The following is a 17,763-nucleotide window of genomic DNA, read 5'->3' as shown; positions in this document are numbered from 1 at the left end:
AGGTCTGATGCAGGTCTTGTCTGATGGTGACATCATGACACAATGTGTCAATGTTATTACACATGTAAAATGCTTTAGTCTGTCTCTATAGTAGTGTGACATATTGTTGTGAGAGAATCATAGAATTATAGAAAGAAGCATTGCACTGCACACATGCATTGGCCAAGGAGTCGCAGCCAGTCAGCATATGTGAGGAATTGTGGGGGGGGGGCCTCCAGAAAAACCAGCTGCCAATTACAAAGGTAAGCACAGTAGGGCAATGTAGTTAGCTCACTCTCCCAAAACCTGAGCTGTAATATAAAGTTTTTCCTTTTATATATGTTATATGTGCATTGGGAAGTTCATTGTAACTGAGGTAAAATCCACTGTTGACAGTGTATCTCCAGTTTGAACCAAAATTAAATCTTGTAACTTCACTGCAAAATTTTCAGTAAAACTGAATGCTGCCCCAACAGCCAATTGATTATTTTCATTCAAACTACTACAGTAACTGAGACAAACTTATGTAGAAACATAATTGCACTCATTTTGCACAGAGATGTTATGCCACACAAAACAATCTGAACAAAATGATTTTGAAAGTGGAAAAAACTAAGGAGTTCTGTTAATGGTCAGGCTTGGAGCTCAACAGTTCCTGTTCTGCAAATCAAACTGGAATAAATAAGCTTGTGGAAACAGAACTTAAAGCTGGTGTTGTTCTCCTTAGAGCTGAGAAGGTTGAGAGGAGATTTGATAGAGGTGTTCAAAATTATGAGGGGTTTAGACAGTAGATAAAGAGAAACTGTTCCCATTGGTTGAAGGGTCGAGAACCAGAGGACACAGATTTAAGGTGATTGGCAAAAGAACCAAAGGCAATATGAGGAAAAACTTTTTTACCCAGCAAGTGGTTCTGATCTGGAATGTACTGCCCGAGGGGATGGTGGAGGCAGATTCAGTCGTGGACTTCAAAAGGGAATTTGATAAGTACTTGAAGGGAAAAAATTTGCAAGGCTATGGGGAAAGGCCAGAGGAGCGGGACTAGCTGGATTGCTCTTGCAGAGAGCCGGCATGGACTCAACGGGCCGTATGGCCTCCTCCTGTGCTGTAACCATGCTATGATTCTATGACACAGTTGGGCCAAAACTGCCTAAAATCTCTCTAAAGCTAGGGAGCTGAGGATATAGGTGAAATCTGGTCTGTAGTCAGTTTACAGTTTTTCAGTACTTCTTAATTTGCAGTAAATCCTAATATTGGCCTGGTTTCTGTATTGCTGATTTTTGCCTCTTGGCTTATACTCCAGTTCAAGTTCTTGGGGTTTCCACAATGACTAGCATATTGCACACGTCAAACCTTGACATGCTGGTCGCAGCGTATGTTTTGCTGACCATGCACACTTTCTGTCTTGTTCCGCGTGGTATAGATTGAATTTCTTTCTGTACTTGTGGAATGCACAAGGGTGGTTTATTGAAACATTGATCTGGCCCAAAGTGTTTTTCATTCAGTAACTGTTCTCAAATTGGTTTGTGCTATTTGACTCTTATAGTCTTAAAATGTTGTTGAAGTGAAATGATTGCAATAGTGAGCTTGCAGACGTGAGTAAGTAAGTGTATGTGATCTATACAGGAAGTTTTTTTTTCTACTTCCCATTTGTGCGACTGTGCTGACCTGACCTGTTTGTAGGAGAGTTGCAGACTGAGGTTCGGGATGGGGGAGAGACAAGCTACCCATGTAGTAAAACGCAAAATGTGTTTTAACTGTCCAGTTGGAATAAGCTTTCTCATTAAATTTAGGTTTTATGAAACAGATGGGCAATATTTGTGGAAAAAATTTGAGTTATGAAGAATATAATTTTCTCTGACTAGGCTATTTTCCAAGTCAACTGAACTCAAACTATAAAGGTAAGTCTGCTTGACAGCAAATGACTCGAAGATTGTGATTTGCAGTGTAAAGCAAAATGTTAATTGGCTAGCCCATTCTGTGGTCAAGTATGATCAACATCCCAGTAATGGCCTCGCCTCTCTTGGCAGTGAAAGTCCAGTATGGCTGGACTCTGGAGGGCAAGTCCACAATGTGTTGAAGAAGCTAATGGTTTCTCCAATATATACTTGAGGAATCTGTGGGACTTGATTTTCTATTTCAGGAATTTTTGGGAAGCCAGAGCCACTCTTCCTAGACTAGCAGAGGAATCAAGTTATTTAGGTGTGAAATGATTATCTTTGCTAGAATTTGAATCTCAATGTGGGAGCTCCATTGGGAAGTATTTCCTTTCCCAAGGACTAGCTGCATTCTGCCACATGCCGGCGATGTAATAATTGCTTGCCATGTGGCGGATTATCTTGAAGATCATGGGGCTTCTTGTACATTTATGAATCTGAAGCGCTGTATGTGGCTGTTAAGAGGAAGTTCACTTCTGTTCTGGGCCGAGGTTGCCTCGTGATCTGCCTCTGGGACTTGAGTTCCTCCTTCAAGACCTTTTGGGAGACAGACACTTTCTCTTCCTTAGCGCTGTGATTGATGACTTCTCTCATTAGCCATGTTCTGGCAGTTTTGTAGAGCAGGATTTGAAAAAGTCTCTGCCATGTGGTAGGAAGAATACAGGTTGGGATTGTAAGTGAGGCAGAAAGTTCTGATTTCCTATGAAGGGGTGATATTAGGTGGCACCAGCCCACACTCTGGGTGGACTTGGGAGCAGCAGGGTGAACATAATTGGAACACGATAGCACCTTATTTGACAAGATGGACCTGCTGGGATTAGGATGTGGGAATTACTTCCTAGTTTATCAAGTATGAGTCGTAAGGATTGGAGGAGATGAAGTGTGTGGGCCTTGTGTTACAGCAGCTCAAGATGTCCACCGTGTCTAGTTCTTTGCTTCCCTTGAAGAGTGCTTTGTCCATTTTTGATTCCTGTACTTATGAGGAGACTATACAGACAGTCTCTGACCTATGATGGTATTGGGGCATACGTATGGGGAAAGATCAGAGGCAGCCTTGAAATTAGGGGAGTCTCAGATGTGACCTTGAGCAGCAAACTAAGTGCTTTTGTTCAGAATTTCAGCCTGTTTAGATCTGAAAGCTTTAACAGAGATTATTTGTCCCTTCTCAATTTAATGGAGTTTCTCCACTAGGTTTCTTATTAAAATATGGAATGCTGTGTTCCTTAACGAGCAGTGTGGTCAGGTTGGCATGTTTATGGGCTACTACAGCGATCCGATAAGAAGTACGATGAAGCTATCAAATGTTATCGAAATGCCCTGAAGCTGGACAAAGACAATCTGCAGATTCTACGTGATCTCTCGCTGCTTCAAATTCAGATGAGGGATCTGGAAGGTTATAGGGTAAGCTATTACTATTCAAACTAGCTATGACAAAAATAGGTGTGCGATAACATTATATTATGTCTTGCACTCATCACCATGTGATGAAGCAGTAATACGAGGAAATGAACTGATGCTCGAAATACCAAATGGACAATACTGGGTAAACTTACACACGATGTGAAGGGCTTCACAGTAAAGGCCAGGATCAAAGCTGCTTTTTTTAATGTGACTGATTTAATTAGTGTGCATCGTCTAGTATTGTACTGCCTTACAGCTCCAAGGAGTAATTGACAATAGGTAAATTTGCAGAGACAGAAAATGATAAACGCAATTTTTTTTTTAAACTTCTGGATGAACTACCTTGAGCACCATTTGCCAGTTCTCTTCCCCCCCCACCCTCCTCATTTGTTTCTCCTTTCGGAGGAGAGTGCTTGGATGTATTTTGTGAAGTCGTACCCTTACCTATGAGGGAATATGTTGCTACATTGGAGCTGTACACAAAATAAGGACAGCCTACTTTTTGAGCGTTGAGATTATTTGATGACAGTCCCTGGCATTTAGCTGTGTCAGAGAATACCTAGGGTCCTACCTATATGATGTAAGAACTGTTGATTGTAGCATAAGTCAGTAAAAAGGCCAAAATGGACGCACAACTAACAAGCTGTAGAAGAACAATTGTATGCCGATTTCTGCCCATCATTTGGCATACAGTGCTTCCCAATTGCAAGTACGAAGGAGAAAAAATGAAAGGTGAGTCAATTTTCAAACAACCCAGAGACCTGGCATTAGGATGTAAAAGACACAAGAAAGGACTGCAGAGATATGAGCATAAGTATGGGCTGAAAGGAGATGGCCCCTTGCCACTGTTGTGGCAGACTTTGCTAATGATGAAACTTCAACTCATACTAAGGTAAATTGTGTGTTCTCTGCTGTTCTGGCGAACTGTTTCATCATACCAACAACAACTTCAACAACTTGCATTAATGTATCACATTTAACGTAGTAAAACGTCCCAAGGTGCTTTACAGGAATGCTATCAAACAAAATTTCAAACCGAGCCACCTAAGGAGATATTAGAACAGGATTGGTCACAGAGGTAAGTTTTAAGGTGCGTCTTAAAGGAGGAGAGAGAGGTGGAGTGGCGGAGAGGTTTAGGGAGGGAATTCCAAAGCTTAGGGCCTAGGCAGCTGAAAGCAGGGCCGCCAATGGTGTGGCAATGAAAATCGGGGATACGCAAGAGGCCAGAATTGGAGGAGCGCAGAGATCTCAAGAGGGTTGTAGAGCTGGAGGAGGTCATAAGATAGGGAGAGGTGAAGGCCATGGAGGGATTTGAATACAAGGATGAGAATTTTAAAATCGAGGCGTTCCTGGACCGGGAGCCAATGCAGTTCAGTGAGCAAAGGGGTGATGGGTGAACGGGACTTGGTGCGAGTTTGGATACGGGTAGCAGGGATTTGGATGAGCTCAAGTTTATGGAGGTGGAAGATGGGAGGCCGGCCAGGAGTGCATTGGATTAGTCGAGTCTAGAGGTAACAAAGGCATGGATGAGGGTTTCAGCAGCAGATGAGCTGAGGCAGGGCTGGAGACGGGTGATGTTATAGAGGTGGAAGTAGGCGGTCTTGGTGACGGAGCGGATATGTGTTCGAAAGCTCCTCTCCGGGTCAAATAGGACGCCAAGGTTGCGAACGGTCTGGCTCAGCCTCAGACAGTCTTGCATTTATATAGCGCCTTTCACGACCTCAGGCCTTCCCAAAGTGCTTTACAGCCAATGAAGTACTTTTGACATGTAGTCACTGTTGTAATCTAGGAAACACTGCAGCCAATTTGCGCACAGCAAGATCCCACAAACAGCAATGTAATAATGACCTGATAATCTGTTTTAACCATGTTGGTTGAGGGATAGATATTGGCCGGGATAGATATTGGCCAGGACACTGGGGAGAACTCCCCTGCTTTTCGAAAAAGTGCCATGAGATCTTTTACATCCTCCTGAGAGGGCAGACGGGGCCTCGGTTTAACTGAAAGAAGAGAGGGTCTCCCTTTGGCCTTTCCTCGTCTGTGGGGTGCTCACAAAATCCTCATTTGTCACTATGCCCCAGTACATCTATTTGTACTTCATACACTTGGCTCACCAGAGCTTGTTGTCAAGAGACTGCTTGAACAACAACCCAGCAGGTACTCCCCATTCCGGGAGCTCTGTTTCATTGTCTGCTGCAAGAAAGCTCATCTAGAGCCAATGCAAGACAATGTTTGTAACCACTTTATTGCTAACAATCGTTGGAAATGTAATCTTGCCCCAGACTGGTTCACAGTCCTTTAGAGACTAGTGTCTCCTTTTCATGAGGGATCAAGAAATGCAGCAACTTTCATGAACTTGGCTTGGTGATGACTGCTATCTTTGTGTCAAATGTCCAACTGTTCATCACATCTCTATAGTTGAACCTGCTTTCCTTACAGGATGCTGTTATCCTGACTAAAACCTCTGCTGTGGATCTGAGATCGTGGTACCAAGAGAACAGTGTCCTCCAGGAGGTTTCACTCATCCACTGCCTCCTCAGCTTAGAGTAATGGATGTATCTCAGTATGGCCGGGGGACTCATGTAAAGAGCAAGTGGGCATATCAACCGGCTTAAGCTGTGAGTGGTATGATTGGCCCTGAGACACTTTCAAGTTCTGGTATGAGGCAAGCCAGTCTGTCTCTGGATGGACAACAGTTGTCTGATATGCCAACAAGTAGGGTTGGGACCCAATGTCACCACATGATGCTACTTGCAGTGACATTCTCAGCACAACATCTGGTTAGGTGGACAATATGACAGCTACTTCAGCTGATTGTAAATCCACCCAAAGAGTAGAAGTTGTACACTGAAGTGATGCATGAAATCTTCTAGACTAGGTGTTACCCAATCAACTTGTTCAGTACCAGACTATGACTGACTACTATATTGCTGCTTAAGGTCAAATCAATGTGGAGGATGGTGGTCTACCTTTTCTTGGAAGCCACGGTTTCTGTACGTGTCTCCTGATTTTCCTTGATTACCAGGGTGCTCCAGAATATTGGAGTGTGGAACGAAGGGGATTCTGCTAACCCCTTACCAGCCTTTCAGGCTATGGTTCTTAGACATCCTGGTGTTGAACAGAGCTTGCCTGATCTTGCTACACCCTGAAGAGACCTTCTCTCTATTTTCAGGTCATATTCTATATCTGAACACCGCTAGTTTGATGACCTGTTGAGTGGGCACAATCGCCAGACCGAGCTCTGCCTCTGCCTGCAATGGATACTAGTGCTTACTTCATGCCAGCCATCCATGGGTTTATAACATCAAAGGTAAAAAGTTTGTTCAGTGTGTTCATCTAATACCATTGGTCCTCTCTCTGGTAGCATATCTTCCATCCTTGAATATCTGTCATCACCTTAACCTGCAACTGAAACCCAGCTCCATCTGTGTTCCTTACTGCAGTTTTAATTTTCCACAGAGCCCTTGCATAAGGTTTGTTAAGCGTATCCTCTTGTGCTTTCTTTCATGAAGGCCACCTGGAAATTAAATTTCCACAGGGCACCTCTTGTCCTGCATTGGACCGTAATCTGGTTCAGCATGTTATGTCCTCTTAGCACAGGCGAACCTAAGTATTGTTGCGGAAGACATTTGTTGTGGTTTCCCTAGTTTCAGCTCGCCTTATTTGTCTGGCAGTTCTTTGGCTTCTTTCCCACGGTAGCATCCCATTTCTGTTTGAAACAAAAAAAAATTGTGATCCTTTCCTTTTATCCATCATCTCATAAATCAGTGCTGAAATGCTGCTTCGGTTATGTAGATGCTCTTAGGAAAGTAGGATCCAGATAGGTGGGAAGATGGACTGAAGAGTGGCAAATGGCATTTAATGTGGACAAATGCGAAGTAATGAGACTAGGGAAAAGCAATAGAGTAGTGGGAATGTAAACTAAATGGCTCTGGGCCACAGTAGAGCAATCTGAGGGTTGATATCTCACTGAAACCAACAGTACATTGTGCAGCACCAGCAGTAAAGAAAGCTAACCAAAGCTTGGGACCTATAACCAGAGGGCTAGAGCACAAATCTTAGGGAGTTATGGATTGTGTACACGGTGCTGGGACTCACTACAACAAGGATGTCAGGCATTGGAGACAGTGCAGAAAAGGGCAACCAAACTGATACCATCTTAAGGCACCTGAGCCATGAGGAGAAGTTACAGACTAGGGTTGTTTGGAGAAAGAAGGCTCACGGGAGATAGTACTCAAGATCTTTAAAGGAATAGATAAATTGAACCCAGATAATATGTTTGAGACTTCCACAACTCTAGAGCAAAGGAACAAGGGCTCAAGCTCAGAAGAGGGAAGATATAGAGGCAGTTCAGATTTTGATATTTGGTGCAGATTAAGGCGAACGTGGAATGGACTACCCATGGAGGCAGGTAGTGTGGAGAAAATTAAGGGAGAATTAGGTAGATATTTGAGGGACTGGTGATTGGGAAATAATCACTTTTGGGACCAGTGAGATGGACTGCATAATCTTTTCTGATCCTATGCTTTCTTCTGCTCTTTTGAAACCAGCACCTGCATCAGAGCTGACAATTATTTCTCATCTCTGGTCCTAATATTTAGGACAAATCAGTCTCCAGACAGCTTGTCCACTGCTGCTTCCTCTCTGGCAGAAAGCCTAGTGGCTTCACCCCTGTGCTCGCTGATCTACATTAGCTCCCGGTCCGGCAACACCTCGACTTTTAAAATTTTCATTCTTGTTTTCAAATCTCTCCATGGCCTCACTTCTCCCTAGCTCTAACTTCCTCCAGCCCTACCACCCTCTGAGATCGCTGCGCTCCTCCAATTCTGGCCTCTTGCGCATCCCCAATTTTAATCGCTCCACCATTGGCGGCCGTGCCTTCAGCTGCCTAGGCCCTAAGCTCTGGAATTCCCTCCTTAAACCTTGCTGCCTCTTTACTTCACTGTCCTCCTTAAAACCTACCTCTTCGGCCAAGCTTTTGGTCACCGGTCGTAATACCTCCTTATGTAGCTTGGTGTCAAATTTTGTTTGATAACACTGCTATGAAGTGCCTTGGGACGTTTTACTATGTTAAAGGCACTATATAAATGCAAGTTGTTGTTGTTAGCTTCATAAGAGGTCATTCTACCCATTCTGCAGCCACCTCATGGGAACCCTTGGAAAAATGGCCCATAAACAATACCTGCAAAGTTGTTACTTGGAGCAACCTACACAACTTCACCAAATGCCGCCGTTTGAACTTGCAGCTGAGGATTATGTTACTTCAGGGCATCCGCCCTGACAGGTGTGGTCTGCCCCAAGGCAAGGGCTTCCCTTTTCCTTGTCCTGATTACCATTGGCTGGCTGTGCCTCCAGCAATGTGGAGCATGCCAAATAAGGAAGAAAGGAAGATTACTTACTTTCTAGAATCTTCTTTCTTCAAACCGATTTGTTGTACACACTGTGCTCTCGGGTCTTTCAGGGAGTGCTTGTGATGGTCTTCTACTCCACGCTGTTGCATTAGATATCTTAAACGACAGGTCATCTCTTCACATAGTTTCCTCTGAGTGTTGACCAGGATTGGCTCAATTCTAGTGGTGTGTGCAGGATACTAATTTGAATAATGGAGAAGACTCTTCAAGGGTTGATAATCTTTCTTTTCATATGCCGATCTATTTTAAGTTATCTTGTGCCCAACATTTAATGTCACTGAGACAAAAAAGAAAGAATTCTCTGTTTTATGCAGGTTTTCTTTTAAAGGACAAAATGGAAGCTGCTCGTGCTTTGCTAACTTTCAAAATGGAAGACTGGAAACTGGCAGTTTGCTAGTAATAGGGCACTGCCTTTTGTTCAGAAACTTGTTCCTATAGTTACTTTAATGGCTGGAACTGCTTACTTAGAGTAGCAAGGCAAATTCATCTATTGGCCTGCACACTCCACTTTCCTTCAATCACTACTGAAGGGGTCTTCTGCTTTAGTTTCAGTTATGAACTACCTGAGGCTCCAGTAGGGATCTGGAAGAAGTGGCTAAGCTCTCACTAGTTATGTTAAGTAACCCAGGGTGGGCTATCTTGTAATGAAACTAGCCAGCAAACATAGGAGAAACAGCTTTTCTTTTAAGAAAATATTGCAGCTTCAATCATTTAGGATGAATCCTCGGAGAGACCAGTTGACTTCTCAGGCGGGGCACGGAGCTGATGTGCTTCGTTCATATTGAATTCAGGTACTTGGAGATTGAAATTCACAGCTAGAGAATCTGAAATAAAGCTTCCTCAGCTATTTCTGTAAATCTAAAGTCCCTGTGGCTGGTGTGATCATGTAGATCATCCACCTTATCAAATAGGGCATACTCTGGACTTAGCTAGAGCGAGGCAGCTATCCTTGTTACATAGTTGGTTTCCTGCATTGTTGAGCATTTCTTCTGCTTAAAATCCATGCCACGACTTTTAACAGCATGTTTGTCGTTGACTATATTATAAAGCACTAAGATACTTTGGTATCACCAGTCCTGCGCTGTCTTGCTGCATGGTAAAGGTAGCCATATGATTGGCTAGCTTGCGTTATGGCCTCTAATATTGCCAGGGTCGTAGCTGGAATCTCCATTTCCCCACGCACAGCTCTATTAGCGATTTCATTCCACCACTGTTGGAGTGATCCCAAAGACAGAGGTAAAGGCACTAACTGTAAAAACTTAATATTGGCAAAGAGTTTGAACTAATCTAACTGATATTTGACTGAAGCTTTGCCTGTTTGAGGGGAGGCATATTAGACTGAACAGTTTAGGGAGTTCATCTTAAAGAAAAGGGCAACAAAAATTTAAAATCTGACATTCCACAGGGGTCCCAGTTTACCAATGTCTTAAAGCTTCTAGAAGAGTTCAGGAAAACTGAACAGGTTGCATTTGATCATGTGTACATTAGATATATATTATGAATAATCTGCATTTCACTGCAAATGAGGTAACCTGTTTCACTATAAAATGAAATCTTAGCTTTCACTTCAGAAGCTCCCTCTTTAGTTCCTTTCCCTTTTGACCGGTTTCACCTGTTAAAATGCCCTTTGAACTTGTAGTTGCAGATAGGTAAGCATCTTAAGTTGCAGAGTGTACCTTCTCGAACCATTGAGAAATGCTCTTTCCTTGTGCTGAAATAAAACAACTTTATGATTTCCACAAATGAAGAGACTTTGTGCCCCACTTCCCTTGTTCGGCAGCCCAGTCTCCGTGTTCAATTACCTGAGGAAGGAGGAAGCCTCCGAAAGCTTGTAGATTTCAAATAAAAATCGTTGGACTATAACTTGGTGTTGTAAAATTGTTTACAATTGATTTGAGTACAGCCAATGTCTCGCACCTTGTTTATAACTGCCAGTGGGAATTGAATTGCAGGAAAAGTGATGCCATGATTCTTTGCAAGAATCAACATCACAAAGTCTGGTCACTTACAAATGAATGAAAGACACCTTGTTTATTCAAACTGCCAAGTATGCATTAGTATCGGTGCTGTTGCAGCACTCGCTTGTTTAAACTGAAGAAATACCACCTGGGAGCTCAATTTTAAATAGGTTCAAGCTCTTTCCCAGCTGGTGAGATTAGTGCTAAGCATAGGTTGAAGTGCCTTGCTTATAGGAGGAATCATTCACATCGTTCACCTGACGAAGGAGGAAGCCTCCGAAAGCTTGTGAATTTAAAATAAAATTGCTGGACTATAACTTGGTGTTGTAAAATTGTTTACAATTGTCAACCCCAGTCCATCACCGGCATCTCCACATCATATAGGAGGAAGAATCAACGACGTTTTGATTTTCAGTTTGTGATTGAGCACCCGTTTCGCTGGATACAGAGTAGAGTTGGAGGAGACTGTGGAAAGATCTATAATTAATTAACTAGAGTAAAGAGCACGTAGCCGGGGGGATATAGTGGGGGAAATATAGAAATAGTTGATAATAAGTAAACCCATTTTCTGATTTCTATTTTTTTTTAACAAATTAAATTTTGGTGTCTGTTAAGCAACAGTTTTCTATTTTGAAATAAAACCAGAAAATGCTGGAAAGTACTCAGCAGGTCAGGCACCATCCATGGAGAGAGGAACAAAGTTAATGTTTCAGGTCGATGACCTTTCATCAGAACCCATGGTCATCGATCTGAAACATTAACTCTGTTTCTCTCTCCATAGATGCTGCCTGACCTGCTGAGTGTTTCCCAGCATTTTCTGTTTTCATTTCAGATTTCCAGAGTCTGCAGGATTTTGCTTTTGTTTTCTATTTTGAACTCTGTTGTAAAAATGCTGCCACTATTCACCTGAAGGATGTACTTTCCTCCTTTTATAGGAAACAAGGTATCAGCTTCTTCAGCTGCGACCCACACAACGAGCTTCCTGGATTGGGTATGCCATTGCCTACCATTTACTAAAAGATTACGATATGGCCTTAAAACTTCTCGAAGAGTTCAGGAAAACTCAACAGGTAGAGTTTTGAATATTTTTTAATAAACTAACCTGCATTTCACTATAAATGAAATTACTTGGTAGCAAAACCTGTGCTTGTAAAAAGAGATACAGCATTGGTAGGGCCATTAATATGAAGTAGTGCCATCTAAATTTACAGTGCATTTTTTTTATTCAATGGCAATACTGCAGAATCCACACACTAGGTTAAAAAAACATCTTGCTGGGCCATTCAAACTAGGAAAATCATTCATTTGATCCCTGGTCTGTGCTGAGCCAACTGATTTTAGTTTGGCCCTGTTGGAATCACTACAGGGGAAAATTAGCCTTGATTTCCAGCCCTGACTAGCATTACTATTTAGTGATGGCTGGTGGAAGGTGCACATGGACTTTTAGCGAGGCCAAGATCAGACCTGACTGCTGCACCGTCCCCATAGTCTGCCAGTGCTTGCCATCTACGCCCGTGCATGAAGAATGCCTACTTGGCTGAGGCACTTGAGAGCACTGTGTGAGTAAGTGCTTTCAAGAGAGCAGAGAAGAAAACTGGAGGATGGAGAGATGGAACAAGAGTTTATACTTGTAACTTTACAAAGATGTGCGGTTTAACCTGGGTTTGATCTCATTGTGTGTCTGATACTTTTCTTGCCCTTTGTAAGTTCACGTGTTTTTGTGATTCTTTTCAGGTTCCGCCTAACAAAGTAGACTATGAGTATAGTGAGCTGCTTCTGTACCAGAATCAAGTGATGAGAGAAGCAGAACTTTACCAAGAAGCACTGGAACACATTGAAATGTATGAAAAGCAAATATGTGATAAGCTTGCAGTAGAAGAGATTAAAGGTAAAGGAGCTTACTTTGTGTCCAACAGATAGTTTATATTGGAGTTAGTGTTTCATTTTTTTTTTCTTTTTCTCTCCTATTCCCCTGCCCGTGACCCTTCAGGTGATGTGTCTGTAAAAGTGGGAAACCTAAAACAAAGTATTATGGTTTACCGAGGGCTGATTGATCGGAATCCAGAGGACTGGTCTTACTATAAAGGCTTGGAGAAAGCCATTCAACGTAGTAAGTGATGTAGATCATAATTTAACTCCAAGAAGAATATAGATACACAAATAAACTCACTGAATAGTGTAATTGCATGGGGGATATTACATAAAACTACAGTGTGTTTATTCCATTCCAGCAACTCCTCTGACTCTTGAATTGATACCATTTTAAATATGGACATACACTGCATTGAGCTGATGTGTACTGACACTAATTTATAGTTATAAACTTATTTATAAACCTTTAATGAGCTTCTTTGTGTAAAGGTGCCACTATCTTACTGGTATTAATAGATAAATCTCAAATCAGGTGGAAATATTGAAGAAATGTCATATTACATGTTACATGCTAGACTGTTGACTGTTGCTATGTGAATGTCGGTTGTAGGCAGTACAGAAAAGAGACTGCAGATTTATGAAGAAGTTGCCAAAAAGCACCCTCGAGCATTGTGTCCTAGGAGGTTACCTCTAAATATTGTCTCAGGTATAGTGATGCATGGTGTCTGCTTCCAGACGTGTTCGTCAAATATCAATGTTCTGTCATGTTTAATGTACATAATGTGTTGTTTTTTAATCCAAGGTGGGACAGTTGCCTTGTGTCCCATTGAAAACCATAAACCACTGCATGTTGGTTTGGAGTGTTGCTCATTACAGGGGCTCAGAAAAAAACATTGTGCATCTGCTTGAACCTCTGTTACACAACACTCAGTAGTGTGCAATACTCTGCATAAGTCTTCCATTAATGAGGGGTCTGTCCTGCAAGTAAACAAATTTAGACGATGCATTCTGAAATGCAGTATTGGAAGGGGACATTGAGGTGGAATTCCCTCGTTCCATGAAATAAAAGTAAGAAAAAACTTGCATTTATAGAGCATCTTTCACGACTTCAGGACGTCCCAAAGCGCATCACGGCCAACTGAAATGTAGTCACTATGGTAACGTAGGGAAAAAGCCAATAATTAGTAAAATGCATCTCACCTGTGACAGGTGGCGTTGAGAGTTGTAGTTGGGCTATTTGGCTTCCACTGTACATTTCTTTCTTCAAAAAATAGCAAAGTACTGAAGTGTTCTGAAAGGAAAAGCATAGAAATTCTCAACCTCAGGCAGAGCCAGTGACTCATAACTCCTTATTGATTGAAGAGCAGGTTGTTAGATCTTCGTGCCCTCAGTCTAGACCAGTGAGCTTCTGACCAATGTCTTGCCCCTGAAGGATTGGCTGAGGAGAGCTAAGATTCCAGCAGTTGGAAGTAATGACATTGCAAGGAAAGCTGCCACACTGAAGGCTTACGGAGTCTAGTAGAAGTCTTTCAACCACTAATGTCATAATCTCGATGGAATACGATAGTCTGCAATTTTATTGCATGTTCAGTTGCTTCTGGATCAAGAATTCACTGTCGCTCACTATGGATCTACATTGCTGCTATTTATACCGATTGCCCAAGTTCAGCACAGATGTTGTGTAACACAGCTGTTATGATCTGGAATGCACTTCCGAAAGGGTGGTGGAAGCAGATTCAGTAGTAACTTTCAAAAGGGAATTAGATAAATACTTGTAGGGGAGAAAATTGCAGGGCTATGGGGAAGAGCAGGGGGTGTGGGACTGGTTTGATAGCTCTTTCTAAGAGCTGGCACAGGCATGATGGACCGAATAGCCTCCTTCTGTGCTGTAACATATGATGACACTATGATACATTGGAGTTAAAACTCCACAACGTATTTGCTAACCTCGGTTTAGTAATCGATTTGCCTCTTTTGCCAATCACCTTAAATCTGCGTCCTCTGGTTACCGACCCTTCTGTCACTGGAAACAGGTTCTCCTTATTTACTCTATCAAAACCGTTGCTGATTTTGAACACCTCTATCAAATCTCCCCTTAACCTTCTCTGCTCCAAGAAGAACAACCCCAGCTTGTCCAGGTAACTGAAGTCCCTCTTCCCTGGTATCATTCTAGTAAATCACTTCTGCACCCTCTCTGAGGCCTTGACATCCTTCCTAAAGTGTGGTACCCAGAATTGAACACAATTCTCCAGATGAGGCCTAACGAGTGTTTTATAAAGGTTTAGCATAATTTCCTTGCTTTTGTACTCTATGCCTCTGTTAATAAAAAAACATGTAGGATCTTTGGCTTTAACAGCCTTCTCAACTTGTCCTGCCACCTTCAAAGATTTGTGTACGTGCACCCCCAGGTCTCTCTGTTCCCGCACTCCCTCTAAAATTGTACCATTTAGTTTATATTGCCTCTCCTCATTCTTCTGACCAAAATGTATCACTTCACATTTCTCTGCATTAAATTTCATCTGCCATGTGTCTGCCCATTTCACCAGTTTATCTATGTCCTCCTGAAGTCAGTTATTATCCTCCACATTGTTTGCTACATTTCCGAATTTTGTGTCATTTGCAAACTTGAAAATTATATGCTCTATACCCAAGTCCAGGTCATTAATATATATCAAAAATTGGTCCGTTTCTCCACCCCTGCCTCAGCTCATCTGTTGCTGAAACCTTCAACCATGCCTTTGTTACCTCTAGACTCGACTATTCCAATGCTCTCCTTGACGATCCGGATTCTTTCCCCTCAGTCTGGTTCAGTAAAAACTGAAGTCGAATACATTTTAAAGTTCAGCACAACTTTAATAGCAGGGTTCTTAGTCTGCAGCATTGATTTGGGCTCCTGATAGAGTCCCTCTATGCTGGCAGAGCAAGAACAAAAACATACAGAAATCCACACGTTTTTATACAAATCAATAGGGTTGGAACATACTTAACGAGGGTCAACACCAATCATAAGCCGGGCATAGGTTGCCATGCGAGGTTACATTATTTCCGGCCAATCATAAATCGTCCATGTGCTGATCATGCTGCTGTTAGACATCAAAGGGGATACTTCCTCACCTTCCAACTTGGAATGTTCTTCCCTGTCCCTTCTGTTCCTTATCTCCCAACCTGGAATGTCTTTCAACTTTGGCTAAGCTCGTTACCTATATTGATCTGCCATAAACATGGAGACATTCAGACCAGTCCTTGAATCACATCAAAGACTCTACATTGCTAAGACCATGCAAACCTGCTGACTACGCAAACATATGGCCCAGCAGGAGGCCAGGCCACCTGTACCAATCTCAGTTACTAACTAATTAACCCTTTCTAACCATTTTTCATTCTGCTTCTTTGCCACGTAGGCATCTTAATATTTTACCGAAAACTGACCACGTAGGGATTCTCATCCTGGCCGGCCTCCCACCTTACACCCACCGTAAACTTGAGCTCATCCAAAACTCTGCTGGCCGTATCCTAACTTGCACCAAGTCCCATTCACCGTTCACCCCTGTGCTCACTGACCTACATTGGCTCCCAGTCCGGCACTATCTCGATTTTAAAATTGTCATCCTTGTTTTCAAATCCCTCCATGGCTTCGACCATCCCTATCTCTGTAACTTCCTCAGGCCTGCAATCCTCCGAGATCTCTGCTTTCCTCCAATTCTGGCCTCTTGCGCATCCCCGATTTTCATCGCTCCACCATTGGCGGCCGTGCCTTCAGCTGTCTAGGCGCTAATCTCTGGATTTCCCTCCCTAAACCTCTCTGCCTCACTCCCTCTCTCTCTCCACTAATTCACTCCGTAAAACCTTTGACCAAGCTTTTGATCACCTGTCCTAATATCTCCTTGTGTGGCTCGGTGTCAACTTTTATTTGATGATGCTCCTGTGAAGTGGTTTGGGACATTTCACTATGTTAAAGGTGCTATATAAATGCAAGTTGGTGTGTTACTCCCTGTAATGTGGGAGCTGCCAGGAAAAGTTAGTTATTTAACCAATGCAGTGGCCATTTTAGAATAGCAGCTGGAGGGTTTCAAGGCCTGCAAGGTGGAAACAATGAGCATTGGGCGTGCTTTTTCACAACATTACTGTTTGACGATTCAAGATAACAGGTGTTTTGATGTTGCTATCCTCCAACCTCACCCGAAGATATAAATCCTCCAAATCCCATTGACAATTTTTGTATTAGTTTGGTATATTTGTGTCTTGTGAAGTTGAGTGAATGTTAGATTGGCGACTATAGGTATAGAAACATAGAAAATAGGAGCAGGAGTAGGCTATTTGGCCCTTCGAGCCTGCTCCACCATTCAATATGATCATGGCTAATTCTCTATCTCAATACCATATTCCCACTCTCTCCCCATACCACTTGATGCCTTTTGTGTCTAGAAATCTATCTAGATCCTTCTTAAATATATTCAGTGACTTGGCCTCCACAGCCTTCTGTGGTAGAGAATTCCACAGGTTCACCACCCTCTGAGTGAAGAAATTTCTCCTCATCTCAGTCCTATATGTCCTACCCCGTATCCTGAGACTGTGTCCCCTCGTTCTGGACCCCCCAGCCAGGGGAAACATCCTCCCTGCATCCAGTCTGTCAGAATTTTATATGTTTCAATGAGATCCCCTCTCATTCTTCTAAACTCTAGTGAATACAGGCTGATTCGACCCAATCTCTCCTCATACGACAGTTCTGCCATCCCAGGAATCAGTCTGGTGAACTTTCGCTGCATTCCCTCTGTGGCAAGTATATCCTTTCTTAGGTAAGGGGGCCAAAACTGCACACAATACTCCAGGTGTAGTCTCACCAAGGCCCTGTATAACTGCAGTAAGACATCCTTGCTCCTGTACTCAAATCCTCTTGTAATGAAGGCCATCATACCATTTGCCTTCCTAACTGCTTGCTGCACCTGCATGTTTGCTTTCAGTGACTGGTGTACAAGGACACCCAGGTCCCTTTGTACATCAACATTTCCCAATCTATCACTATTTAAATAATGCTCTGCCTTTCTGTTTTTTCTTCCGAAGTGGATAACTTCACATTTATCCACATTATACTGCATCTGCCATGTATTTGCCCACTCACTCAACTTATCTAAATCACCTTAAAGCCTCTTTGCATCCTCCTCGCAACTCACGATCCCACCTAGTTTTGTGTCGTCAGCAAACTTGGAA

The 17,763-nt window shown here is 42.6% G+C and overlaps 1 protein-coding gene across 3 annotated transcripts in view; it reads left to right on the top strand.

The window, feature by feature from the left end:
- Positions 1–17,763, top strand: part of LOC137327070 (N-alpha-acetyltransferase 16, NatA auxiliary subunit-like) — a 93,722-nt gene that overhangs the window by 13,022 nt on the left and 62,937 nt on the right. For 2 of the 3 annotated variants that reach the window (XM_067992480.1, XM_067992479.1), the window contains exons 4-8: positions 3,157–3,314; positions 11,619–11,753; positions 12,418–12,571; positions 12,674–12,793; positions 13,166–13,261. In XM_067992480.1, the coding sequence (XP_067848581.1) occupies positions 3,157–3,314; positions 11,619–11,753; positions 12,418–12,571; positions 12,674–12,793; positions 13,166–13,261 (663 nt within the window). Of the gene's footprint in view, positions 1–3,156; positions 3,315–6,486; positions 6,625–11,618; positions 11,754–12,417; positions 12,572–12,673; positions 12,794–13,165; positions 13,262–17,763 lie in introns of those variants that run through there. The other variant, XM_067992481.1, reaches the window with a different exon arrangement.

The sequence above is a fragment of the Heptranchias perlo genome, chromosome 11 (genome assembly GCF_035084215.1).
Source record: "Heptranchias perlo isolate sHepPer1 chromosome 11, sHepPer1.hap1, whole genome shotgun sequence".
NCBI lineage: Eukaryota > Metazoa > Chordata > Chondrichthyes > Hexanchiformes > Hexanchidae > Heptranchias > Heptranchias perlo.
This window is presented reverse-complemented; position numbering and strand designations above follow the sequence as displayed.